General features: G+C 38.9%; 1 protein-coding gene across 2 annotated transcripts in view; it reads right to left on the bottom strand.

Moving 5' to 3' along the window:
- Positions 1 to 27,585, bottom strand: part of ANO6 (anoctamin 6) — a 187,129-nt gene that overhangs the window by 54,737 nt on the left and 104,807 nt on the right. For both annotated transcript variants that reach the window (XM_090273038.1, XM_090273039.1), the window contains exon 3: positions 17,856 to 17,984. In XM_090273038.1, the coding sequence (XP_090129164.1) occupies positions 17,856 to 17,984 (129 nt within the window). The remainder of the gene's footprint in view (positions 1 to 17,855; positions 17,985 to 27,585) is intronic.

Raw genomic sequence — 27,585 nt, 5'->3', positions numbered from 1 at the left:
CAATTCCAAGGACTTTTTTTGTGGCTTATGATAGGTTTGGCACACATTTTTAATACCATTCACTGATGTCATATACCAGTTATTGCCCAGAGCTGACATTCTAAATTTTAAACATTTTATTTCCATACCAGATATTGAAATGGTTCAATTTGGACATGCGTATTTCATCTCTGCATGCCTTGACCAAATTCGATAAACAACACAGAAAATTCTGGCAAAACAAAGGAATTTTTCTCTCTGCAAGAGTGAAATGTTTTTGAAGCTGTAAAAAAATCTAAGTCTACATAAACAGAGAATAATTAATTGATAATATATCTGTCTATGTTACATGGCCATTTGAAAAGATACAGAATATATGTCGTCGTCGGCAGCCGTCCGTCTCGAGAGACGATGGTGTAGCTTCTTAAGAGTCTATCTGCACCGCCGAGAATGGCTGTGCAGTCCGACTTGGGAGTGACACGGTATCTGTCTCCTCCCGTGTTGAATCGACATCTTGTGATGACGCTGGAGTGTCCTCTCCAGTGAAGCTGAAGCTACAGAGCCTGGGCAGGGTGATATGGAGGGTCTGCTGTTGCCCATGCAGCAGACCCCCCCCCTCTTCGCAGCTGAAGGGTCCAAGGGAAAGACGGAGTCAATACAGCTTGGCTTCAGGTGCGCCGCAGGAGTTGCCGGTGTTGACTACAACGTCGAACCGCCTTAGGGACTCCGGCTCCGGATTTTCTGTCGGGGTTTACTCCCCTAGCCTTTCCCCTGAAGAGGTATGCCGCAAGGCAGCGGAGGTTTTTTGGAGTCAGAGTTTTCCTTCTCTGAGAATATATGTAGTACTGTATTTATTGACATTAAACTCTGTATTTGGCTAGAGTTTTAGCAAACTGTATCCTAAGTTGTAAGGGAAGCGTGTAAAGGTAGAGACCTGTATGATCTTTCAAAAGAATGCTTTTGAAGATGTAGTAGTTATACTGCTTTATGAAAAGAAGAAAATGACTGGATACAGGGGTTAAGCACACAAAGCTCTGAAAATGGACTGCCTGTGTTCAAATTCTGGGGCCGTTACTTGTCAGCTCTTTGACTCTTGGCGGGAAACAGACTACTCTCTTGCCTCATTCTTCTCATCTGTAGAATGGAGAAAACCTCACCAGTTTTCTTTTGAGGTTTTCGTGAGGATTATACCACATAAAGCACATAAACGAGAACTTCCATCTCTAGTAATCCCAGTAGGTAAACTGGACCAATTCTTCCACTGAGGAAAACTGAAAAAATCTAGATTTAAAAGAATTGTTTTTAACTTTAGCTGCTAAGATAGAGAAAAATTACTGAGTCAAGGCCAAGGTAAACAGTGGGTCTGGCGGTCAGGCCACTTGGCCCAGGGAACACCTGTCATGGTCTGCCAGCTGTGCGACAGACAGTGCCTAGAACATGCAAAGCCCCTAATGACTGTAAAGCAGATGCTGTATGAAAAAGACTTATAGTAAAAGGTGAAGAGAACGCACCTGGCATTTGGCTAAATGTAAGTCCGAGTGGAATCCTTAATGTTTTATGGAATTATCAGAAACGGCATGTTGCTTTATTTTTATATATTTAATAAATGGTTGTATAGTCCTTACAACACGCCAGACAATGTACCAGAGCTTTGCAAATACCACAGATTTAATTGCTTGTTACAATTTGAGCACACAAAAGTTGCTTAGAGAAAAACCAGCATGTACTACAGCTCCCCTAACAGTAAGTAAGCAACTTGCCAAGAGATGTCCAGTCAGCTCACAGTGAGAGCCGGAGGTGCAGCTTTCCCACTCTGCTCCCAGCAGGCGGCTGTCCTCCCATCCTGCCTGCCTCCCACCCCTGACATCTCTGCAATTCACCCTGCCAAGTTTTTCAGCTCTTTCTACCCCTGATCCACCAAATCCCCAACCTCAACTTAGAAAGCTGATTCAGACTCACCCTGCTTCATCCCTAGGCAATATTTCTTCACTCTAGATCCTAATTCTCCTATTGTGATTCTTGCAGAGTAACCCACTCCTAGTTCCCGATCGCTTCTTTCTTTGTTACTGCATAAAAGCATTTTTGATCCCGCAAGCTATGTTCAACATAGTTGGCACAGAGTATATGCCTAATACATGGTTGTTGAAAGAACATCCTCAACAAGTTCTTCATTCATTCTACAGACATTGCCTGAGAGCATCCTACAGAGTGCTGATGATTCAAAGAAGAATATGAAATAGTCTACCACAGAGGAACTATAGAGAAACTCAGTGTCTAATGACCTAAGAGTCTTCCAATTCCCAATGTAGAAGGACTAAAACATTTATTCTTGTGTTTCACGGCACTGAAATGGACACCTGTCATTCTTTATGGCCACCCCACATTTCAACTCCTGCCAGAGCCCATATCCAAGATAGCACATAAAAACTTGGACACTCCCGTTTTTGGTCTCCCGTGAAGTTCAGTAATGGGCACATGAGCTAGGCCACATGAATCAGACCACCCACTCTGCACTCTGCATCAGAAGATAGCAATGCAGAGAAGCCGGACCCAGCAGAAACCATTCTGGGGTGGTTGGGAGAGCAAATGCCAGTTCCAGAGCTGGCAGAGATTTTGGCAGGAGCTTTTGGGGACCACTGCTGGTCAGTGGTGCCAAGAGTCACTCTGGGCCCAGGGTAGCAACCACGCTTTCTCTCCCAGACTGGCTCTGCAGTGGGATTTGGGGCACTGCTTCTGGCTACCCAGTCTCCAGGCTTGTCTGCCCAGTCCTTCAGGAGAACCTGTGAGTTCTCCGACATTCTTCTGGTAAACTCCTCGACTGCTTAAATTAGAGCTCCTTTCTGTTACTTTCCAACAAGAATCTTGATAGAGAAGCCATAAACGGGGGACAACTTAACCTAAAACCCACATCCCCATACGGTGAAGGTGGCAGGTGTTCTGAGTAGAACAGACACTCTGACTCCCTCTCCTGAGATGACAACGCACCCTGAGTCTGTGCAAGGGGCCACCCAGATTGTCTCACTAGCAGGTCATAAGCAGGATCCATGAGTGTGTCTTCTGTATCCTCTATACCAGTCAGCAATAATTTCAATTAGGATGTGAAGCTCAGATTCAAGGATTTTAGCTCTTGTAGACAAATGTCTTTCTAGTTAGAAGAAGAGAAAAATCAGAGGTGTTTTTCCAGTGGCTTAATGGGTATGTTAACAATTATGTGCTGGTAAAAAGAAATCACACAACAATGTTAACCAGCCTTATTAGAAAGTTATGTTCCCATCACAGTTAGGTTCTCCATGATGCGCAGCCGTCTCCTTGCGGGCCTCTACTCATCCACCAGGGAGCTGTTCCAAACATTCAGACTCCACGTAACTCCCAGGCCAGCAGGCTCTGCAAGTGACCTTGCTTCCTACGTCACAGAGGAAATGGCAGCCACTCACTATGCCCTCCTGAAACTGTCTTTAAAAAAAAAATTTTTTTATTGTTGTTCTATTACAGTTGTCCCATTTCCCTCCATTGCTCTCCCCTGCCCCACCCATCCCCACCCCTCTCCCACAGTCAATCCCCACCCTGTTGTTCATGTCCATGGGTCCTTTATACTAGTTCCTTGAAGGGGTTGGCATCTTTATTTGCAGTGTCCAGGGGATGGGTCTGGGTCACCTGGTATGTGGCATGGCTCGACCCTCCTCCTAGAAGATCTCAGCATCACATTGCTCCAGCAATCGAACAATTTGCTCAGTATCTGCTTTGTACAAGTCCGGGTCAGTGGGTTTGACTTCTCTGTGATTGGCAGGACTGCCTAATGACCAGACACCTCAACCACTCTGTCCCCTCCTGCACGGAGGTGGAAATCCTCCTCCGGACTGGCTAATTCCACTGGGGAGGGATGGGGCAATCCCAGGTGCCACAGACCCTCGCACTGGTGCCTCTACTATCATCCCTGCCCTGAAGCTATCTTTATACTTATCAATTGCAGGATGCCATGTCTCTTCTTGGTGTCAGGAGACTGTATCCTTTACCCATCTCTTCTTGAGCTTGGTTTGGTCCCTTCTTTCTTTGTTCTTCATTGCTCTTACTCAGCCAACACACACCCTCAAATGTTTCTCATCTTTAAGAATATTCAATCCTTCCATAGCTCTGATTGCTCTTCAATTACCGTCCCTGCCTCTAGAGATATTTGTCTTTTAATCTTGATATCCTTGGCAAGTAGGCCTCTAACAGAAGAAACATACAATGAGTGTCTAATGAGTAAATGAATAAATTGAGTGGATGGTGAATCGATGGCTACCTGTTAAGTGGGAATAGACTAAGGAATACAAATCACTGCAGTGTAACAACTGAACTCGCCTATCCTGAGCCCCCAAAATGTTCCATAAACTTTTATTTGTGGGTATTACAGAATATGATGAAGAAGGAGAGATTCAGCTTAATTCTGAAGTGTACTAGCACCAGATAGCTCCGCGCATGTAGAGACAGTGTGAAGTGATTTTCAGACACCTTGGACTCTGCACTACTAAATGACAAGGATCCTCCTTTATGGAATTTCTGAATTGAGGCTATTAACTTCTCATCCCTTTCATGGGACTCTCTCCTCTCAGATTTCAGTATACCACATTGTTTCTTTAGCTCTTGTAGTTTGGTTTGCTTTTTCCTCCTGGGCATCATGGTTAGTTTAGGAGTCAAAATTCAAATCCTGGTTCTGCAATTTGCTGGCTGTGTGATGGGCAGATAAACTCTAAGCATCAGTGGCTTTATCTCAAAAATGGGAAAAGAAATAGCTTCATCTTTGAGTTTCCTTAAGGATTAAATGGGATCATGGGTATAAAGTACTCAGTGTCATGCCCTTTAAACACGCTCAATTTACCTTATTCCTTAAAAAAAAAAAAAAAAAAAAAAAAAAACCTGTCTACTCTATGTGTCTTACAGTTTCATCTGTACTTTTTACTGTCAAACATCTGAACAAAAATAGGTAATTCCCACTTGACATCCACACTGTGCACCCAATGACATCTTACTCCCTCCAATGAGATACCAATGACACCATTTTGCTAGAACTCCAGGAGATGGACCTTAATGCTGAGTTACTCAGCCCTCCCTCTTCTTGACTCTTCCATACCACTTGGCCATCCTGGTTCCTAGACTATCTTTTTTGCTATCTAATGGATGTTTAGCCTTTTCATTCTCCAAAGACTATAAATGCATCTTTATATCCCCTCTCTTTTGCCCCATTTCTGTGGGTATTAAGAAAAGTCAATGAAAAGAGTATATATCACATGTGAATATCACAGATGCAGAAAAATCAGACATACTTCTCTTCCATCTCATTTTAATAGCATAATATTTTCTGAGACAGATGGACTTATTAACTAATCTCAAACTGTTGGATATTTAGGTTGTTTCTAATTTTCCATACCATGGAAATCCTTGTAGAATAATTTTTGTGCATCCATTATTACTTCCTGATGATAAAGTCCTAGAAGCAGAATTATCAATCAAAAAGTTTACATAATTTTAAGTTTTTTAATATGTATTGCCATAATACCCTCCAGAAAGGTTGTATTAATTTATCTTATTTGGTTTTTATCTAGTTCTTTACAAAGGACTCCTGAGATATTTACCTGTTTTTCTCAAGATATTTTTAGTAGATCCTGACGTTGTTTTACATAATACCCTCTATTTTACCACTAACTATAAATACTTAAACGGACTTATTCAAGGATAGGACATTTTTATTTGCTTAAACATGTTAACACATATCACCTTGGTGTTACTTTATTAAGATAGTTCTGATGTTGGCAATATGGGCTCTCGATTCTTGACATCATGCAGAAGAGATTTCACAACACGAATCTAGGTGATTTTGAGAGAAGGTTTATTAAAGCTGGGGGCAGTGAACAAAGGAAGGGCTTAAGGTAGAAGAGGCAAGATCATAGCAACAGGAGTGAGCCTAGGCAGAGCTGCCTTGGCCCTTTAAAAAGAAAGTCACATTTTCCCGCACATATCTGTCCAATTTTCCCAACACCATTTATTGAATAAACTATCCTTAGTCCAATGTATGTGCTTGCTTCCTCTGTCAAATATTGACTAGAAAAGTGTGGATTTATTTCTGGGCTCTCTATTCTGTTCCATTGATCTATGTTCTATTTTTATGCCAGTATCATGCTGTTTTGATTACTGTGTCCTTATAGCATAGTTTGATATTAGGTAGCATGATTCCTCCAACTTTGTTCTTCTTTCTCAAGATCGCTGTTGCTATTTGGGACCTTTTGTGTTTCCATATAAATTTTTGAAATATTTGGTCTAGTTCTGTGAAATACATCATTGGTATCTTGATATGAATCTATGGATTGCTTTGGGTAGTATGGACATTTTAATGATTATAATTCTTCCTATTCATGGACACCGTATGTGCTTCCACTTATTTGTATCTTCAACATCTTTCTTCAGTGTCTTATAATTTTCCAAGTACAAGCCTTTTACTACCTTGGTTAGATTTATTCCTAGGTATTTCATTCTTTTTGAAACAATTGTGAATGGGATTGTTTTCTTAATTTTCCTTTCTGAGAGTTCATTATTGGCATATAAAAATGCAACTTATTTCTGAATATTAATTTTGTATCTTGCTACTTTACTGAATTCATTTATCAATTCTAGTAGTTTCTTGGTGGAATCTTTAAGGTTCTCTATGTACAGTATCTTGCCATCTGCAAATAAAGACAGTTTTACTTCTTTCTTTCCAATTTGGATGCCTTTTATTTCCTCTTCTTGTCTGATTGCTGTGGCTAGGACTTCCAGTTCAATGTTGAATAAGAGAGGTAAAAGTGGACATCCCTGTCTTGTTCCTGATCTTAAGGGTAACGCTTGTAGTTTTTGCCTGTTGCTGGCAGTGGGTTTGTCATATATGACCTTTATTATGGTTAGGTATGTTCCCTCTGTTCCTACTTTGCTTAGAGTTTTTATCATAAATGGGTGTTGGATTTTATCAAATGCTTCTTCTGCATCTATTAATATGATCATGTGGTTTTTATTCTTCATTTTGTTTATGTGGTGAGTCACATTTTTTGATGTGTGAGTGCTGTACCAACCTTGCATTCCTGGAATATATCCCATTTGATCATCGTGTATGATCTTTCTGATGCATTGTTGTATTTAGTTTGCTAATATTTTGTTGATGATTTTAGCATTTATGTTCATCAGGGATATTGGGTTGTAATTTTCTTTTCTTGTAATGTTTTTACTTGGTTTGGAAATTAAGATAATGCTGGCTTCATAAAATGAGCTTGGGAGTCTTCCCTCCTCTTGAATTTTTTGAAATAGTTTGAGAAGGAGATGTGTTAGTTTTTCTTGAAATGTTTGGCAAAACTCACATATGAAGCCTTCTGGTCCAAGGCTTTTGTTTGTTGGGAATTTTCTGATTACTTTTTTAATTTTATCACGTCTAATCTGTCTATTCAGATTCTTCAATTCTTCTTAATTGGGAAGACTGTATGTTTCTAGGAATTTATCCATTTTGTCCCAGTTGTCCAGTTTGTTGGCTATAGTTTTTCACAATATTTTATTAAAATCCTTTGTATTTCTTTGATGTCAGTTGTTACTTCTCTTCTTCCGTTTCTTATTTCATTTATTTGGGTCCTCTCTCTTTTTTTCTTGATGAGTCTGGTTAGAGGTTTTGTCAATCCTGTTTATCTTTTCAAAGAACCAGCTCTTGGATTCATTGCTCTTTTGTATTTTTTTAAAGACTCTATTTCATTTATTTGTGCTCTGATCTTTATTATTTCCTTCCTTCTACTCAATTTGGGCTTTGTAAACTAGACCACCTTCTAATGCCACACACAAGAATAAATACAAAATATATTGAAGACTTAAATGTTAGACCCAAAGCCATAAAAATCTTAGAAGAAAACATAGGCAGAAAATTTCAGACATTGCTTGTAGCAATATTTTTTTATGTATTTATCTCTTTAGGCAAGGGAGACAAAGAGAAAAAAATAAACAAATGGGACTACATCAAACTAAAAAGTTTTTGCGCAGCAAAGGAGGCAATCAACAAAATAAAAAGAAAACCCACAGACTGAAAGAACATATTTGCCAGCATATCTTATAAGGGGTTAATATCCAAAGTTTATTTTAAAAAAATCTTATAAAACTCAACACCAAAAAAACAAACAACCCAATTAAAAAATGGGCAAAGGCCCTGAATAGACACTTCTCCAAATAGGGCATACAGATAGATGGCCAACAGACATATGAAAAGATGCTCAATGTTATTAATCATCAGAGAAATGCAAATTAAAACCACAATGAGATATTATCTCATACCAGTCAGAATGGCCATCATCAATAAGTCAACAAACAACAAATGCTGGCGAGGATGTGGAGAAAAGGGAACCCTGGTGCACTGTTGGTGGGAATGCAGACTGGTGCGGCCACTATGGAAAACAGTATGGAGATACTTCAAAAATTAAAAATGGAACTACCTTATAACCCAGCAATTCTACTTCTGGAAATTTATCCAAAGAAACCCAAAACACTAATTCAAAAGAACATAAACACCCCTATGTTCACTGCAGTGTTATTTACAATCTCCAGTATATGGAAGCTGCTGAAGTGCCCATCAGTAGATGAGTGGATAAAACAACTATGGGACATTTACACAATGGAAAATTACTCAGCTATAAAGAAAAAAAATTTACCCTTTGTGACAACATAAATGGACCTGGAAAACATTATGCTAAGTGAAATAAGCCAGTCAGAGAAAGTTAAATACCACATAATTATACTCATATGTGGAATCTAATGAATAAACTGAACTAACAAGCAAAACAGAGAGACTCACAGGTAAAGAGCAGGCTGACAGCTCTGAGGTAGGCCGTGGGGGTGTTACCGGGTAGAAGGATTGAGCAAAAATGAAGAAGGACTCATGGGCATGGACAACAGTGTGGTGATTGCAGACAGGAGCAGGGTATGAGGGGGATAAATGATAATGGAAAGATACAATAAAAAATAAAAAAAAAAGAAAGAAAGTCACAAAGGCAGAAAGAAGGTCACTAGAGAGCACGTCTGAGTCTTTTCTCCACTTCCCTCCTAAGCACATATCTTTATTTTCTTTCTCCAAGAGCCCTTCTTTCACCTAAGTAACTTGTCTCCTGAGTCCATGCAGCCCAGCTGGCTCACGTCTTCTGCCTCCGTGACTTTCTTTCTAAAGAGCCAAGGAAGACTTTCCAAGGCTTGACTATTCCTCACATTTTCAAAGGGCCAAGACAGCACCACCGAGGCTCACTCCTGGTACTATGATCATGCCTCTTTTATCTTAAGATCTTCCTTTGTTTCACTGTCCCCAGCTTTAATAAACATATTCTTAAAAATCACCTGGACTCATGTTGTGAAGTCTTTCTTGCATGAAGTCAAGAACTGAGAGCCCACCTCGCCGCCAACAGTTCTTGTTATTTTCCTTCAGCAAGGCAATTCACAAAGAACTAGTGGAATATTTTAAAAATTAATAAAACCAGTTTTCTAGGTTTGTCAGGTAGCTATAGGAAATTAGCATATGTGCTATATTTGTCAAACAGGAGCATAACAGGAAAAGAATGCTTACTTAAGAAAATCTTGCTTAGGCATGTTTAATATGAAATAATCTTCATTTCTCTGTAGAATTTATACTTGGATAAGTAATAGTGTTCTTGACATTAAAAAAATTTTGTTAGAGCTTTCTTCTATGTTAAAAATGATAGAAAATTAATATTGTATATTACCTGACACAGACATTTTTCAATAAATATTTGTTGAGTAAATGAATATCTGAAGCCACAGAATCTTTCACTAAAAATTATCTATGTGCCTTGTTGGAAACTCTTACGTATAAAAACCTAAACTATGTTCTATAGTCTATGATCTGTATTTGGCAGCACAAAATGATTAAACTAGACTACTGGCTCTGAAAAACAAGTCTAGTTGTACATTAAATTGTGCTGTAAATTACTCTTTGTCTAGGGGAGCAAATTTATGTGCATTGTAACCTGGATTTTTTAAATTTTTTTAACCTACTTCTAGTAAAGCCGAAGTGACTACAGCCTTAGAGGCGCACTGTACATCCCCAAAAGATGCATGCTATTCTATCACTGATGGTGGAGGGCAGTGCTGGGGGTTCAAAGTAAAAAAGGAAAGAGCACTTATCTCACTCCAGAAACTGATATTTTATTCATAACTCTTTTTTAGAGGTTAGTAAAGCTGTCAGAGAAATAAAGAATAAAGCAATCAAAATCACAAAGGACAGACTGGCTTAATTAAGGAAGCTTTCTGTCCCTAACCACCTTAGATTACACATCTCATTTGGCTTAACAAAGTCATTGTTGGGAAGGACTTGCTTGTGAATTATATAGTAGTAATACTGATTATAAATATCAATCTGCCTTTTTCTTTATGTCACCCAGCCTTTTTAGTATAAAAAGCAGGGGTTGTAATGTTTAAGAAGTAAAATTTACTAAATACACTGTGATGATAATAAAGTACAAATCAGTTGGGATTAATGAAATACACGCACAGATTAATTTCAAATATTCTTACAGCTTTTTTTAGGCAAAGTATTGATGCTGCTGTCACTGTATTTTGCAACTTGCCAATCTCTGTTAAACCTACAAAGGAGGATAGAAAAAAGTCAAAGGTACTTAATTTGTGCAAAAAAATTACTCTAATTTGTCTAATTACTCTAAGTGCTATTTATTAGTTATATATCATGTGCTCAAGAGGGTTCGGTAAGCAGATAAATTATTTAATCGGGACTTAATATAAATTCACATGTTGGAGGCAAACTGTTGAATGTGAGAGGACAGATCTGATGAGGGATCTACTTAAGTAGGTAACGTGTGCTCGTTAGAGGACAGGAAACAGATGAGCATCCTAAGTGATGAGCACAGAGTGGAAGTGAATATTTCCATTATGTTCACTTTCAACTTTTCTTTTCAAATGAATAATGACTTTTGGCATAATTACAAAAATGCATAAATGCTAACTTAGGAAACAGAAATTGTCCAAGAATGAAAAAAAACACCTATCATCCACTGGTGAGAGGACTACTGTAAACATTTTAGGGCACTGTTTTCTGAAGTTCCTTTTTTAAACAACTTGGAGCACTGCTTAAAAAGCAGATTCTTGGTTCCCTCTCCTGAAGAGTCTGACTCGGTATGGTAGAGGATTGGGCCTGAAATAATCTAGTGTTAATACACAAAGTGGATGACTCTTATCATGAGATAAGTTTAAAAAATACTGTTTTCCAGGACACATTTTCTGGATGTCTAAGCAACTATTTGTTCATTACTTATCCCCCTCGAGCCTGTTCTATACGAGAATTCAGGATAGTTAATTTTTCCAAACCTTTGAATCTTTTACAGATGACTCTTTAAAAAGTGACAGCTTCCTTATTCAAATCTAAGGCCAGACCTCAGAAGAACCAATCAGGAAAAGGGTTTTCTCTTCTCCACATCTTTGTGAGGTGAAATGGAATAATCAGATTTTTTTTTCAGGGTTTCACTGTCCTCTTTGTCTGTTTTTAAGGATTGGGTCCAAGAACACTTCCCATTTTGGAAATAAAAAGCAAGATTTGGATTCACTGCTCTTGTGCTGCGTACTCAAAAATAAAACCAAAGGTGCTTATACCAACAACACATTCTGTAGCTGTAATTTGACACTGCTGATTCTAATTTAGTTTATTCGTTTTAACCTACAATCTTAGTATAAGCGAGTAGGGTGTGAAGGAAGGAGAAAAAATATAAAGAAGAGGTCTCTGCCAAAGCCTAAAATATCAAGGAGTTGAAACTAGACCTGATTTCGCTTCCTAAAACAAGAGCGAACACCTACCAAAAGTTATCTGCGAAGGTGAAACCATCCAACACTGGCTGTCATCATCTCTTCTGAACCTATCCTAATATAAGTGTCAAGTTTCCAATTCATGGACAATCTGTGGCAACTATGTCATTTCCTGGAAATGTTCTGATTCTTCATAATACCCCTCAGACATCCCTTAGTTTTTTCAACAGGGGGAAGGTATGCCAATGTTAAGTCTATTCAATCAGGCCTTCCTCTTTATGAGGGTCCAAAGGATAAATTTCTTTCTGGGGCATCTTCACACCAGAACATTATATTTCTTTTGAACAACCAGTTTGGTTTTTATTGGGTTGAAACTTTAGGCCATATTATTGATAACATCACTGTTCTCTTTGGCTATGAGGAATCTCAGAGTCAGATCGGCAGCTGAACTCTTAACTTTTGAACAGGACTTTATGGTTAATAACAAATCATTTTATTACTCTGATACATGGCTTTATTTTATTTTCTGGCTTTTACATTTCTGTTACCCTGATTTACATACTAATTACTTTTATTATTGTTATGTAACTGATCTCCAATACTTTTTAGTAAATTATAAGTAAATACACTATATTAACACAGTATTAGCATAAGTAGAGAATTAATGACTATGGAAATTATATATTGCATGTTCAGGCCAATAACAAATGACTTTTGAATTATCATCTTATTAGCCACAAATAAGTATATACTTAATGTGCATAAGACTCAATGAGAAATCAAGCTATACGATCACTTTGATACAAAAAAAAGCATGATAAAATTTAAAACCCAATTATAAAAACCCTTAGCAATCTAGAACTAAAAGGGAACTCTTTTAACTTTTTAAAAGAAAACTACCAAAAATTTTTAACAAGTTTGATATTGAAGGTGACATTTTAGAAACGTTCTCACTGAAATAAGGAGCAACACAATGGTGACCACTATGTGTTACTAGTTCTATATCTTAGCCATTGCACTTGGACAAGAAAAAGAAAGACGAATAAAGATGGAAATAGTAGAGCAAAGCTGTCACTTGTAGACAATGTGGTCTTCTGAGAAAACTTAAAACAAGTATCAGAAAGTACCAGAACTAAAAAGTTTAGCAAGGTCCCTAGATAGAACTTACAAAAAAAATTTTAAACACACAATAATAAATCACAAACTGCATTTTAAATCCTTCTGACAACAACAATAAAAATTTAATGATAGTAAAAATGTACAACATTTTCATGGACATTGTTATAAAACTTTTCTAAAGAATGTAAGACTTCAATAAATGGAGTGATGATGTACTGTTTTTACCATACTGGAACTTTTTGATGAACTTTTAAACACCAAAAGAGATCCATCCAGCTTCTAGACAAACAATTTCAGCCTCATAATAACTCATGTAAAACAATGTGTAACATTTTAAAAACTCACAGAATCTAAAACCAATTAGCCAGTTGTGTCACATTATTTGAAAGTTTGGATATAATTTAGAGATTTTTAAAAATCTCTTTTTCTATGTTCTCTATTGGACAGATCCTTCTGCCATACACTAAAGAATTTTTCAGGTCCAATAGGAAGTACAAATTTTTACTTCCATATATAAACTTTTCATCAACTTAAAAAAATAAATTTCTATTAACTTTAGAAATGAATTCTGCTGATAAAAAAGATAAATACATAAAACACAGATTCAGCATTGCTTATACTGTTTTTGTGCCATCTAGACCCTCTCCAACCCTCTTTGTCATCATTTGAATTATACTAGTACTTCATCATAAATACATCTGTTTGAAGAGAGGTCAAGTGTCAGACCAAATGATACTCAAAATAGATTAATTTTACCACTTGTTATGCCGTTCTAAAAATGAAATGGAAGAAAGCAGCATTACTAACAAAAATGAGCAAGAAGTGTAGGAAAAGTGTATGAAAATTTATTTTCTTTTAAACGTTCTTGCTTTTCACAGTATAGATCAAACATACTTAGGTATACTTCACTATTTCCTGTGCCAGACACTGCTGACTGCCCACTGAATAGTCACTCTCCCCTTCTACATTACTAGGAAAAGCTGATGGGTTTTTCAGATACTGGGTAATCAGATGATTTAAGAGACGAAAGACTAATCTTGATTAGTCTGTGCTAATGTTGGTAATTCCATTCATCTTGCCAGTAGTTGGTTTAGGAAGAGTTTGTAATAAACAATAAACTGTAAAAGGAAGTCTGCTTAGGGCTCTTCTATGGGAGCTTCCATCCCTCTTACAAAAGGGCCAAGAGAAAGAGCATGTCCCCCTACTGCCTCCGGACGCCTGGAACTGCAGCAGCCACCCTGTAACACAGTGAAGCCACCTTGTAACACAGTGAAGCCAGTTTAGGAAAAGCCAGACAGAAGGCTGTAATGAGCCTTGATTCCTGTGACCTTGTTAAGCCCACAAATGATCTAAAGCTACCTCCAGGCTACTTCTTAAATGAGAAAATTATTATTTTCCATTAGCATTTAAACCGTTTTGATTCTGATTTTCCTGTTACTTGCAGTAAAAAAGAAAATTCAAACTGATTTTGTGCTAAGAACACAGATACATCTTAGCAGATACATCTTAGTGCCCACAGGACCATGATAAAAGTACTCTAAGCTATTTAACTCTACTGGCTAAATGATCATTTATTACCGAAACTACTTACAATCATCCCATTGTGAAATCTAAATGTAAATGGTTTATGCTTTTAAAAGGAAGTATTTTCACTAATATGGGGGCAAAGTAACATGCTATGTGGAGGTTCGGATAGAACTTCATGGAAAGTGCAGCCTTTTATTCCTCTGTGTTTTTGATATTTGTGGCCCTATTATATCTGTCTCTTTCCCTCATTCCTAAAAAAGTACTTAACAGTACTCTTTAGATCAGTCCCTGGCAAAGTCAACCTTGGTGTTGCTTTAGGACATCAAATATGATTTGGACATTTTTCTTCCTCTCAAAGGAAACAGGATTTTGAAAATGCTTTTCCTTGGTGTTGTCCTGAATCTCGAATAAGGCCTGACAGGGAGCATGACAGAACCTGCAGATGTTTTTCAAATTAATAAAAATGTGATTCTGAAGCTGACCTCCAAGTTCTGGTGGAGTCTAAATTAAGTAATGTGTATAAATAGAAACTAAAAACATTTCAAAACATGGCTTATAAAAACCGCATCACGGGATATCAACCCATGAGTTCAGGGATTGCCAAAATTAACGATAACTTTTTTCTCCTGATTTATGCAAGTTATCCAGGGACCTATGTCTCTGTGTAAAGCAAATACAGAACTTATTAATAATGCAAGCAGCTCTGGGGCTTCTTCTCCATGGCAGTGAAGCTCTTGTCTAAAACCAGAACTGTTTCCTTTATACTTTAATGGATTAGATTTGTTTAACTTACTTTATGTGGTACTCAATCCAGTGCCATTGGCATATGGATGCTTAATGAATATTTGATGATGGTGACTACAACTGCATAGCAGATACATCTTAGTGCCCACAGGACCATGATAAAAGTACTCTAAGCTATTTAACTCTAGTGATAAAATTATACAATAACAAAAGGAGAGTCATGCCTTTTCATATTAGTGTACCGTTTTAAGAAAGCCCTAAGTATGAAAAAGATGAGGGGACTGAGAAGTACAGATTGGTAGTTACAAAACAGTTATGGGGATGGAAAAAGCAGCATAGGAAATATAGTCAATAATATTGTAATAACTATTATGGTGCCAGATGGGTACTGAAAATATTGGGAGAACACTTTGTCAAGTATATGACTGTCTAACCACTATGCTGTATACCTGAAACCAATACAAAATAATATTGAATGGAAACAGTAATTGAAAAATAAAATTTTATATGAAAAAGAAAACCCCAAATAAACATGAAGGGATAGGAATTAACATCTATCATCTAATATGTGCTGCAAATTTACATAACATCTCTATATACTATTTTATTTAATCCTACCCATAATCCTATGGACTAGGTAGTGGAATTCCCATTTTCCTGATCTAAGCTGCCAGTAGTTATACAATGGGCCAATATTCTATGTACCAATAAGAAAAATTTCAGCCAATAAAATTATGATGCACCATTTGTAATACATACCCTGACATCAGAAATGTCAAAATGTAAAAAGTAATGGGCATCTCAAAATATGACATAGATAAGGAAATTAATTCACTGATGTCACACGGCTAGTTAGTAGCTGTGGCAACTTCCACAGTGTGGAGCTCCTACTGAGAAATGGCAGTTCAGCCAGAAACTACACTTTCCACCTCCCTGAATTCTGATCAACAGAATTTGAACACAGCTGATGTAGTCACTTGTAGGCCAAAGAGGTAAAGAAGCATGAGTACTGTCTCTATCCCTTCTCTTATCCCATTTACCATTTATGTTGATGCCCACAATGTTGTTAAAAACTACCTGCTGAATATGGCAAATCTCTGGGTCAGCCTGGGTTCCTGAACAACTGCAGGAACAAAGCCCTGCCTGTACCCCCATCACTGTGCCAGACAGGAATGCTGTATGTAAAGTGACATGAGCAATAAATAGACTTATAGTTTCCTAAGCCACTGTCATTTGGGGCTAGTATGTTACATCAACTAGAATCACTACAATAATATAGTAGCAGAAGCAGAATCTGAATGTCAGGTTCCAAAGCCTGGGCTCATCCTATGACACCATGCAAACAAAATCCTCCAAAACCAACTAACAAAAGCCTGAAATAAAACAGGATAAATTGCTTCCTTGTAAGCACAGTTCATCACTTCGTTTGAAAGAATGGGCAGACAAAACAGATTTAAGAATGATATATTTCAGAGATAGTGTCCAGACAGAGACAATTATAGTTGTACATATGAGAGCACAGATGAGGGAAAAAACAAAAACAAATGAACAGAGGGAGTGATTTTTAAAGTGGGTAAAAGTGACACTAACATGTATCCTTTTTTTGGCCTTGTTTTAGTCTAAATCAGTGGTTCTCAACCTCCCTAATGCCGCGACCCTTTAATACAGGTTCCACATGTTGTGGTGACCCCCAACCATAAAATTATTTTTGTTGCTACTTCATAACTGTAATTTTACTGTTATGAATCGTAACGTAAATATCTGATATGCAGGATGTATTTTCATTGTTACAAATTGAACAGAACTAAAGCATAGTGATTAATCACAAAAACAATATGTAATTATATATGTGTTTTCCGATGGTCTTAGATGGCCCCATGTCATTTGACCCCCAAAGGGGTCACGACCCACAGGTTGAGAATTGCTGGTCTAAACAGTTTGGGGTTAGGTAAAGAGGATCAAGGCAGGTGTTATAACCCTAGCCTACTCAATGGTTTTAATATCTCAACATAAAGATGGCCCCGTTATCCAAGGAAAGAGAGGAAGAGGCAGCTTGAGTGGCAATCAATGAAAGGGAAGGACAGGAGGTGACAGAAAACGGGTGAGGCAAAGAGCACAAGTTCTAGATTCAAGATAAGATTTTGAATCTTGGCTCCACTATTTCTTATACTTGAGTTTGTGACTTTGGCCAATCATTTAACCTCTCCAAGGGTCAACCCTTCCATCTGTGATGGAATGGTAACAGAATGCACTCCATAGGCCACGAGAATTAAATGAGAAAAATACATGCGAAAGGCACATACGATCTGAGAGAGTCCACACTGAATGCCAGTCATTATTGCCCTTGCTGTCATCATTAACCATGAGCCTCTTTCCCCACCTAATTGCAAAGGGCCAAGTGTGCTTTTAATATAAATATTTTCTACCGATAGAAAGTACAACTCCACAGGAGAAAGTCTGCCTTTAGCCGTGAAACAAACTGAGGTTAAGAGTCTGCAGAGCCTTCTATTTCCAATGAAAAATAAACAATTTGTTAACATGCCTGGAGGGAATGATGAGCAGAGACTATATGAAGGTATGCATGGGGTATGATCTTTTAAACACCACTTTTGCTTTATTGTTTACATAAAAATAGCACTTCATCTGTCATTTCAGGAATAAAAACGAAGGGCTTAGCATAAAAAACTTACCCTCTGTTTTTCATTTGAACCCTTTTTACTGTTCTCTTTTCTACTTTCATCTTCATATACTAGTACAAAGTCTATTCTTCTTTTGCCATCATTAAAAAAGAGTGAGTCAGGTTTTTCATTAAATTCTTCCTGTGTGGAATAAAAAACAAATTTTATTGTAAACTTTTGAAAAAAAATGCTAATTTATACATGTTTATTTTTTTAGCTTTAATGGGCACACTGATGTATTTATAGAGAAAGAAAAACACATCCATTACTAGTTACTTGACAAAGGTCATGGTCACTCTGATCTTCATGAGCATAGTTTATCCATGGTGAAAGGAAGTCCTTGAATTGAGCAGTTGACATTGTTCTTACAAGCTCATGGGAAAATATCAGTATTTTGTATGTAACACACTCATCCCAGAATTATTCCCACCTCAAACAGGAAAAGGAGTATCAAGTTTGTCAATGAACACAGTAACCAGAGATGCTTATCTGAAGGACTGAAGTTTGTTTAATAAGAAAAATAAGACAAAGCACTGTTGATGAAAATCTCAACCTTTCTATGTGCTATCTTTTAACTTTCCCATCATTTTTCCTGACCTCTCTTGACCTCACCATTTTATAGAAGGTATCATTTTATAACCTCAATAAATTCAATTAAAAATACATATAGATGCTAGAATATACACAAAAGTTACAATGGTCTTTGGTTATTTGTTCCCAAATCCACAAAAGATACCCTCTCACTCTAAGGGAAAAACAAAACAAAATAAAAAACCAGCAACAACAGAATAAATGAGCTTTTAATTTAGATCTTAAAAGCCTGATTGGTTAAAACAACAACAACAACAACAAAAAACAAATGGCAAAACACAGACCTGATACAATTAAAAACCATCTCTATTACTTATGGATTTGAATAGAATCGTTTTAAAAGGCTTGAATTTGTGTTCTCACACAGCTTGTCAGAATGTTTACATTAATTTTGTTGTTTAGAAATCAGACTGCTTTTAACTAAATAAAATTTTTTTTAACTTTTCAGTCTTTTAAATTAAAAACTCCTAGGGAGATTGCATTTTGCAGCTACAGTCTTCCCTCACTTACCGCGGGTATTACGTTCTAGACAACCCCCACGATAGGTGAAAATCCACAAAGTAGGAACCTTACGTTTATTTTAGTATTTATATATATTTTAAGGCTTTATAAACCCTTCCCACACATTTATAAACCATTCCCACTCCCTTATTAACCTTTCCTACTCCCTTATTAACCTTTTCCACACTTTTATAAACACTACTTATGTTCTTAAACATATTCTACACTCTTAAACCTACGTAACTTTAACAACATACGTATACAGTACTGTAAAATCCCACGATATAGCAAAAATCTGTGATAAATAATTAAGTATAATATTTTTAAAAATCCCGCGATACAGTGAAGCCACGATAAGGGAACCGCGATATAGAGGGACTACTGTATTTGATAGAACCACTTAATGATTAAATGTGATTAATTCTCCTCTGCATTCAGCAAGTTAGAACAAAAATCACCTAATTCTGTGAACACTTCCTCTTCTTCACACTTCTGAGATGTGTTTTTTGCTAAACATATTCAACCTGATACTTGTGATTCCTTTCCTCTTTTTCACCAAGGAGCATGTGAAGGTTTATGAGTATTCAAAGCTCCTCCCACTCAGCAGGTTATTTCACCTGCAGAATGCATGCTGCTGCTGCTCTGACCTAACTCAAAGCACCTTCACCTCAGCCTCATTTCACCAAACAGTGTGACTGTGCCTTCAGACCTTTCCTAGCCAGAGCACAGAAGGGCCAGGAAAAGAGACACATTCGTGTCTTAGGCCACTATCCCATTCTTTTATTTGCAGTTGCAGCTATTTAAAACCAATAAACTTTCTTCAAGAGTATTTAAAGCTATACAAACATGCTAAGCCCTATCTTTTTCATTTCAGTCACAGAATCCTTGAGGCCCCTTCAACTTCTCGTCCTTTCAATGAAGATGTTACCATTGGTGACAACCAAGGCAGCTGCGAGACGAAAATTTCATGTAGAGAAAAAAAAAAGTTTCTTAGAATGCAAAGAGGAGGTGGGGTAGGGTGGATTACAGTCACGAAAGCCTGATCATCACTGCAGACGTCTGTGAAGTGCACAAACGCAATCTGTGTTCGGTTGCCCGTTATGTTGCTTTTGGTGGCGCCCAGCAGGAGCTCACTGAAGCTCAGCTCTGAAGAATTAGGCCTGGAAAGAGAACCGCATTTGCTCATGGCTCCCGGCACTCTTCCCTGGACAGCCATTGGTTGCACAGGTTGGCAGCTGGGTAACAGGTAATCTGGTCTACACACAGGTCTCTCTTTACGTGATAGAAAACCATGGCTCTTTGTTTAGAGGAAAACCCCTATGGACTTGGCAGTAGTTGTCTGTGAGAAATAACTAGGTCAAACTCTGATACGGTATTATCAGAATGCAATGCCAGGGAAAAGGGTGCCAATTTCCCACTGCTGTGAAATCCAGGTTTCCCATCTCTTGGCAGAAGACATTCTACTTGACAGTTGGGAAGAAGAGAGAAACTAAATGCTGGGCTGGAAAGAATATGTAACAAACAAGGCAACTGGCCTAAATAAAGACAACTGATTTATGAAGAAAAATGTGCTGTCCAAAAAAAAAAAAAAAGAAAAGAAAAGAAAAGAAAAAAGCTGGATTTTTCAGTAATAAGTTCTACTACAGGCCTAACTCACCCACCCAACAGGACAGAAATGACAGAAAACTAATTAAAAAAAAAATATATATATATATGTGTGTGTGTGTGTGTGTGTGTGTGTGTGTATAATTCCTCTCCTGAAGGTTTTGCTTTATATGAGATAAGATTTTAATAATTTTTCAGGATTAAATATAGAGAATCTTATTTAAATGACTGATTATTCAGAGAGAGATTATTCAAGTCCTGGCTTCTATACCTTCTCTTGGAGTCTACTCAAAATTTAATCTTTAGTCTTTTCTAACAAGTCAAATGGCACCAAGATGAAATACAAAAAACCCTGAAACCCAACTTCTCCTGTTCAGCAGCTTAAATTGAAAAATACTCGAAGAGAAGGTTTAGAGTGTACTACTCTGTTTCCCTGAAAATACAACATCCCCTGAAAATAAGACCTAGTGCAATTTTTTCCAAGCTTAGAAATATAAGGCCTCCCTTGTAAATAAGACCTAGCGGTGGTCATTGCTACAGCTCCCCCCAAATTTTTGATGGAATTCAGAGTTTGGCTGGTTATGCTGTTTGTGATGACATGACTACAGTATATTAATAAATGTTGATTTTTTTGTTCAACAATAAGTGTGAACTCTTGTTCATGGAAAAATAAGACATCCCCTGAAAATAAGACCTAGTGCGTCTTTAGGAGCAAAAATTAATATAAGACACTGTCTTATTTTCGGAGAAACACGGTAGGTAAAATCATTTCAGAGATCAGAGCTTATGTATGGTTACTAACTTTTCTAACTGGGAAATGTATCAGTTCTTATACACATCAGGGTAATTTACTAATCGTCACCCTGAGGGTCTTAGACAAATGTCTTCAATGCCAAGAAAGTCAACAGAGTCTCTAGCTGCTAATGCTTCTTCCTTTTTGTAAAAAATATCAAGCAAATTTCTAATTACAGTTTGGAGTCTGTTAGACATTACATCTGTTCACACCCATTGCTCTCTCCAGTCTCAAGGACACTAAATTCCACCGATCTAGCCTTCATTTACACTGTACTAGAAGTTAAAGGCTACAGTGGTTAGAAGGCCTGCCTATGTTCATTTGTCATTATATCAAAATAAAGCAAAACAATGCTGCCAACCACTGCAGAATAACGACTTGACCACGTCTGTCTCTAGCTGTTGGCACTGACGTTTCCCACTTGGATGAAGAGGAGACATGCGTGGTCTGAGCAAGGGGAGATCTGAGAAATAAGAGCTTAGCCAAGTAGTGCAGAAGAGAGTAAGAAAGGAGGTCACATGTGATTTACTCAAGTGATGTTCTCCAGGCCTCCCTCCTCTCAGCTGGCTTCTCTCTCTTTAATTGTGGGCAGCTACGTCAGCAGAAGAGCTGAAAAGGGCAGGATCCTCCTTAACCAAATCAGGATAAAAAATGCAAGCGGCAAAATTACTGTGCCCAGTGCTTTCAAGCTAGAGTTGTGAGTCTGAGAACATAAAAAAATATGTTTTTCTTTGCTATGGGTAAAACCAAGGGTCCTTATGCCCTGATTAAATTTAGCTTTAAATCCTAGCTCTAGAAATAATCTTTCTCCCTCTCCCTCTGTCTTCCTCTCCACCTTTCTTTTTCTCCCTCCTTTCCCTCTGTGCTCCAACCCTCTGCCCCAACCTTTGGCAAGCTGAAAATAACATCTTAACCTAAGTATATTTTAGTTCCTGAGTGCTAAGGTGGAATGACCTCCTGGCTACTATCCCATAAAACCAGACAGGGAGACACTGAAACAGACTTCAGAGCTGCCCTCAAGGCCTGAAAAAGTTATTCACCACCCTGAACTCACTTCTAATCAACCAGCTCTCCCAACACAATCCCAAACGCTAACCTATAGTGTCTTTGATTTTATCCTATATAATCTGTAACCTATGCACCATCAGGGAGTTCAGGCTTTTGAGCAGTAGCTTCCAATTCTCCTGGGTGGAGCCATTCATAATAAAATAGGCCACCTTTCTCCACTGCAATTCTCGGTGTCCAGCGTTTGGCTCTGCTAGCACTGGTGGATGAACTCTTTCTGTTCTGCAACACTGGCTAGGAAGTATGCGTGGGTACCAGTCCTGTCTCTGGAGCAGCTGAGACTCCTATACTGTAGGACAAATGGCTGAGAAAGAATGTCCCAGAGGACACACAGGCAAGTCCAAAGATAAGCATTTTCCAGTAGGTACTCGGTAGGAAAATTTCTCCTAAGCAGTCTGAATGAAATAAAGCACCGGACTTCTTCTCAAATACAATGGTATTCTTCAGATAATGTGAAGGGTCACATGACAATTATATGATGGGGAGGCTTGTCTTCTGGGCAGAGAAGAAAGGGCTGAAAAGTAAGAGAGAACCTGGGGAAACCGCTGCCTATGCGCCCTTGCTCTGGAATGTGTAGGTGGGTTATAGGTGAGCACCCCCCTGAAATCCCTTGCGTCATCAGCGCTTGGTGAGTCCATGAAATAGCCCACTGCTAAACATTTCTCCAACATTTCTTAAGTGTCTCATATCAAGAGTGAAAGTCCCATTTCACAACAGAGGCCTCTACTCCTAGAGTGTAAAATGCTGAGTTTAAATTCTTTGTCCAAGATCTGGATAAAAAACAGTCAGACTAGGATGTTTGCTGGAACTCTTGTTTCTGCATAAGGGTGCTGGAAACTTGCCTTGGGCAGCAAGTGATATTAGCTGACTGTATCTCTTGGAATTTCCAAATAGGCTATTCCTGCCCAGATAGGGCTGTCACTGACTAAGGGCTTGGCGAGCATTCCAGGATAATTTGGGTTAATGGTCTCCACCTCTACACAAAGCAGCATGCAAGAAAGGTTTATGGAGTATTAATAGCTGAGGCATTACACTATAGAAAACAGTATCAAAACACAATTAAAGAGCAACTGATAGGTGAATGTGGAAAAAAATATGTGGCTGTCCGCAGTCTTTAAGACTAGCGAAACAAAATAATTCCAAGAAAACAACAGAAGGAAAAACAAACTTTTAATCAGAGCAGAGAATGAAAGTGAAAACATAGGATCTTCTATTTCTCATTAAACCTTGAATCCATCCATGTAGCAAGTTCTAGAGAAACAAAATTTAGGGTCAAAAAGCCTTTATGTAAATATTTAGGTCTCACAAAACATGAAACATAATGAAATTTTATTTACATGCCATGTAGTTATGAATGAGATATATTCTGAAGAATTTCCTCCAATGGCAGCACAGTCCAGGCAGATTCAAGGCATAAGGAATAGTCAAACCTTTTTTCCCGTGATGCAATTGTGCAAAATTACTGCAGGTTAAATTTTATTCCTTATGTTTAGATCATCCCCTCAGATCAAAAGAACATCTGATCGTGAGAAAATGCAAAGTGCAAAGAAAAGTGCCAAGAACTGCAGGTATGAAAGGCCAGGCACTGACGGTGGAAAGACTAGCACTGTGAGGAGCAGGCGTGGGAGAAAAAGAAGTCAGATATTAATAACAGGGACAAGGAGAAGTTTGCAGACACACAGAGGAGCCACACAGGAAGTCAGCTCAGTGAATGGCACGCTGTGGGGGCTGGGTGGGCATGCTTTTGACGGGACCCAGGCATTCAGGGAAGTGCTGACAGAAATGAAGCTGGTGGAAGAGGGGCTCATCCAAAGAGTGGGGGCGGGGGGTGCATCGAGAAGCCATGGCTCCAAGTCTCTTAGGGTTGAATGAGTCAGGATGTTCCAATTCCAAGAAAATCCCTTGGTGGTGACTCTGTGAAGACCAAGATGTACCCAGGAGTGACCCAGAATGATTTTTGCACAAATCACACTTTCTCCTTCCTCACCCTGAGTTCTCTGCTGAGCTTTTGCATGTAGCAAGAGCCTGATTTACACTTTTATCTCAGAACAAAAATTGCTTTTTTACCCCTAATAAAATATATACTCAATACAAAAAAGTCTGAAGATAGAGAAAAGTATAAAGGAAATAATAAAAGTCATATGTAATGCTATTTCCCAGAGATGAGCATTTATTTGGGAGTACATCTGTTTAGGTTCTCTCTCTTTCTCTCTCTCTCTCTCTCACACACACACACATGTAAGCACACACATTAAATGGTACCATACTATACTATTTTAAAAATATCCATCACAGACATCTTTCTAGCTTGAAATAAAGCTCCGCATCATCATGTTTAACAGCCGCAATATAACTTAGTTATACACTTCCCCCACTGATGAACACATAAGTTGTTCCCCATTTGTTGCTTTTATAAACACTGTTGCAGTGAGCACCTCTGTACATATGTATCTGTGCACATGTTCAATTACAATTCCCTCAGGCTAAATTCTAGAAGCAGATTTTAACTAGCATGACCTTTTTAAAAAGCTTTTGATATACAGTTTGCTAAATTGTCATTAAAAATATTTGTAAAAATGAATACTTCCACCAGTGTTTTTACTTGCCATTACTTGATATCAATCTTTTTTACTTTTCCCGTGATAGTCAAAATTTTTTTTTGTTTGTACTACTATTCTTCACTTAATTGAACTATGTTGGGGAACACCGAAAGATGGTGGCGTAGGTAGACACAGTTCGCCTCTTTCCACAACCACGTCAAAATTACAATTAAAATATAGAACAACCATCACTCAGAACCATCAGAAATCAAGTGGAATGGAAGTCTGACAACTACTGAATTAAAGAAACCACATCCTTTCAGACTGGTAGGGAGGGCACAGACAGGGGACGGGCTCGTCTCTTACATGTGGTGCATAAAAATTCGGGAGGGATAATCGCAGGAGCAAAGAGTCCCAGCCCTACATCAGGTCCAGCAGTCCAGGGTTCCAGTATCAGTAAGTCCCCAGAACTTTTGGCTGCAAAAACCAGTGGGGATTGAGTCAGTGGAAAAAACTGATGGAGCCCCAAGCAGATCCTCTTAAAGAACCCACGCATAGACTTAGACTTACTCCCTTTAAGCTCCAGCAGCCAGGTAGCATCATGAAAGGCAGCAATGGAATACAGGAGGAACTGAAGTGTCTGGCATCAAGGTGAGCAAAGACCATAGTCCCTGTGCTAAACCCTCCCTTCAGAGAGCCCAAAAGCTGGTGCCATATCTCAGACTCCATCAACCTAGCTAACACTGTTTGACTCACCTTGGAGATCCCCAGAAACTCCGCCCCACCCAATTTATGGGCCCACACAAGCTGCTTTTCCTTATGAATGGCTGGTCTTGGCTCATGCTTCACAACTTCTTAAATCCTATCAAACAAGCAACAGCTGGCCTCAGTGAGCTCTAAGCCAGCCTGGCACTACCAGGAGACAGGTTAGATTCATGGCTTGGCTCCCCTGGGAATCTCCAAGCCCAGCACAAGTAGCCGCCAAGCAAAACACAAGTAGGGGCCTGCACCACCCGGGAAACCCCAGGGCCAGTGCACCCCATGAACAGCTATAGATCATGTTGGAGCCCACCACCCTGCCCCCGGCACAGCTGATCCTCCACAGAGGGTGGAGGTTGGTGGTCAGCGGTCACAGCAAGTCCTTGCAGCTGACTGGCCTGGGTAAATCCCTCCCATTGATCTGCCAACAGCAACCAAGGTTCAACTGCAAGAGGCAGGTGTACTCAGCCCACACAAAAAGTATACCTTGAGTGTCCAGCTTGTGTGATAGGGGACGTTGTGCCACTGGACCCTGTAGGACGGCTACTACATTAGGCCACACTACCAAAACATGGAGTCAAAGCAGCTCCACCCAATACACAGGCAAATACATGAAGGCTGTCAAGTTGAGGAGACAAAGAAACACGGCCCAAATGAAAAAACAGATCAAAATTCGAGAAAAAAAACTAAATGGAACAGCAATAGCCAATCTATCAGATGCAGAGTTGAAAACACGGGTGATCAGGATGCTCAGAAAACTCGTTGACTACAGCTAAAGCATAAAGGAAGAAATGAAGGCTACACTAAATGAAATAAAGAAAAATCCACAGGGAACCAACAGTGAAGGGAAGGAAGCTGGGATTCAAATAAACAATTTGGAACATAAGGAAGAAATAAACTTGCAACAGAACAGAATGAAGAAACAAGAATTCAAAAAAATGAGGAGAGTATAAGAAGACTATGGGACATCTCAAAAAGGGCCAACATCTGAATCATAGGGGTGCCAGGAGGAGAAGAGGAAGAGCAAGAAATAAAAAACTTACTTGAAAAAATAATTAGAGAAAACTTCCCGAAGCACACAGAGTGCCAAACAAATTGGACCCAAAGAGGAACACAGCAAGACACATCATAATTAAAATGCCAAAGGTTAAAGATAAAAAGGAAATCTTAAAAGTAGAAAGAGAAAAGCAGAGTTACCTACAAAGGAGGTCCCATAAGACTGTCAGTTGATTTCTCAAAAGAAACTGCAGCTAAGCAGGGACTGGCAAGAAGTATTCAAAGTGATGAAGAGCAAGGACCTACAATTAGATTACTCTATCCAGCAAAGCTATCAGTTAGAATTGAAGGGCAGATAAAGTGCTTCTCGTCGGCAGCCATCCGTCTCGAGAGACGATGGTGTAGCTTCTTAAGAGTCTATCTGCACCGCCGAGAATGGCTGTGCAGTCCGACTCGGGAGTGACACGGTATCTGTCTCCTCCCGTGTTGAATCGACATCTTGCAATGACGCTGGAGTGTCCTCTCCAGTGAAGCTGAAGCTACAGAGCCTGGGCAGGGTGATATGGAGGGTCTGCTGTTGCCCATGCAGCAGACCCCCCCTCTCTTCGCAGCTGAAGGGTCCAAGGGAAAGACGGAGTCAATACAGCTTGGCTTCAGGTGCGCCGCAGGAGTTGCCGGTGTTGACTACAACGTCAAACCGCCTTAGGGACTCCGGCTCCGGATTTTCTGTCGGGGTTTACTCCCTTAGCCTTTAACCTGAAGAGGTATGCCGCAAGGCAGCGGAGGTTTTTTGGAGTCAGAGTTTTCCTTCTCTGATGTGCCCTGACTGGAAGATCGAACCAGCGACACTTAGCTCGCAGGCCGACGCTCAATCCACTGAGCCAAACCAGCC

The sequence above is a fragment of the Furipterus horrens genome, unplaced genomic scaffold, assembly GCF_987537825.1.
Source record: "Furipterus horrens unplaced genomic scaffold, mFurHor1.1.pri manual_scaffold_4, whole genome shotgun sequence".
Taxonomy (NCBI): Eukaryota; Metazoa; Chordata; class Mammalia; order Chiroptera; family Furipteridae; genus Furipterus; species Furipterus horrens.
The sequence above is the reverse complement of the archived record's forward strand: the minus strand, read 5'-3'. Positions and strand labels throughout refer to the sequence as shown.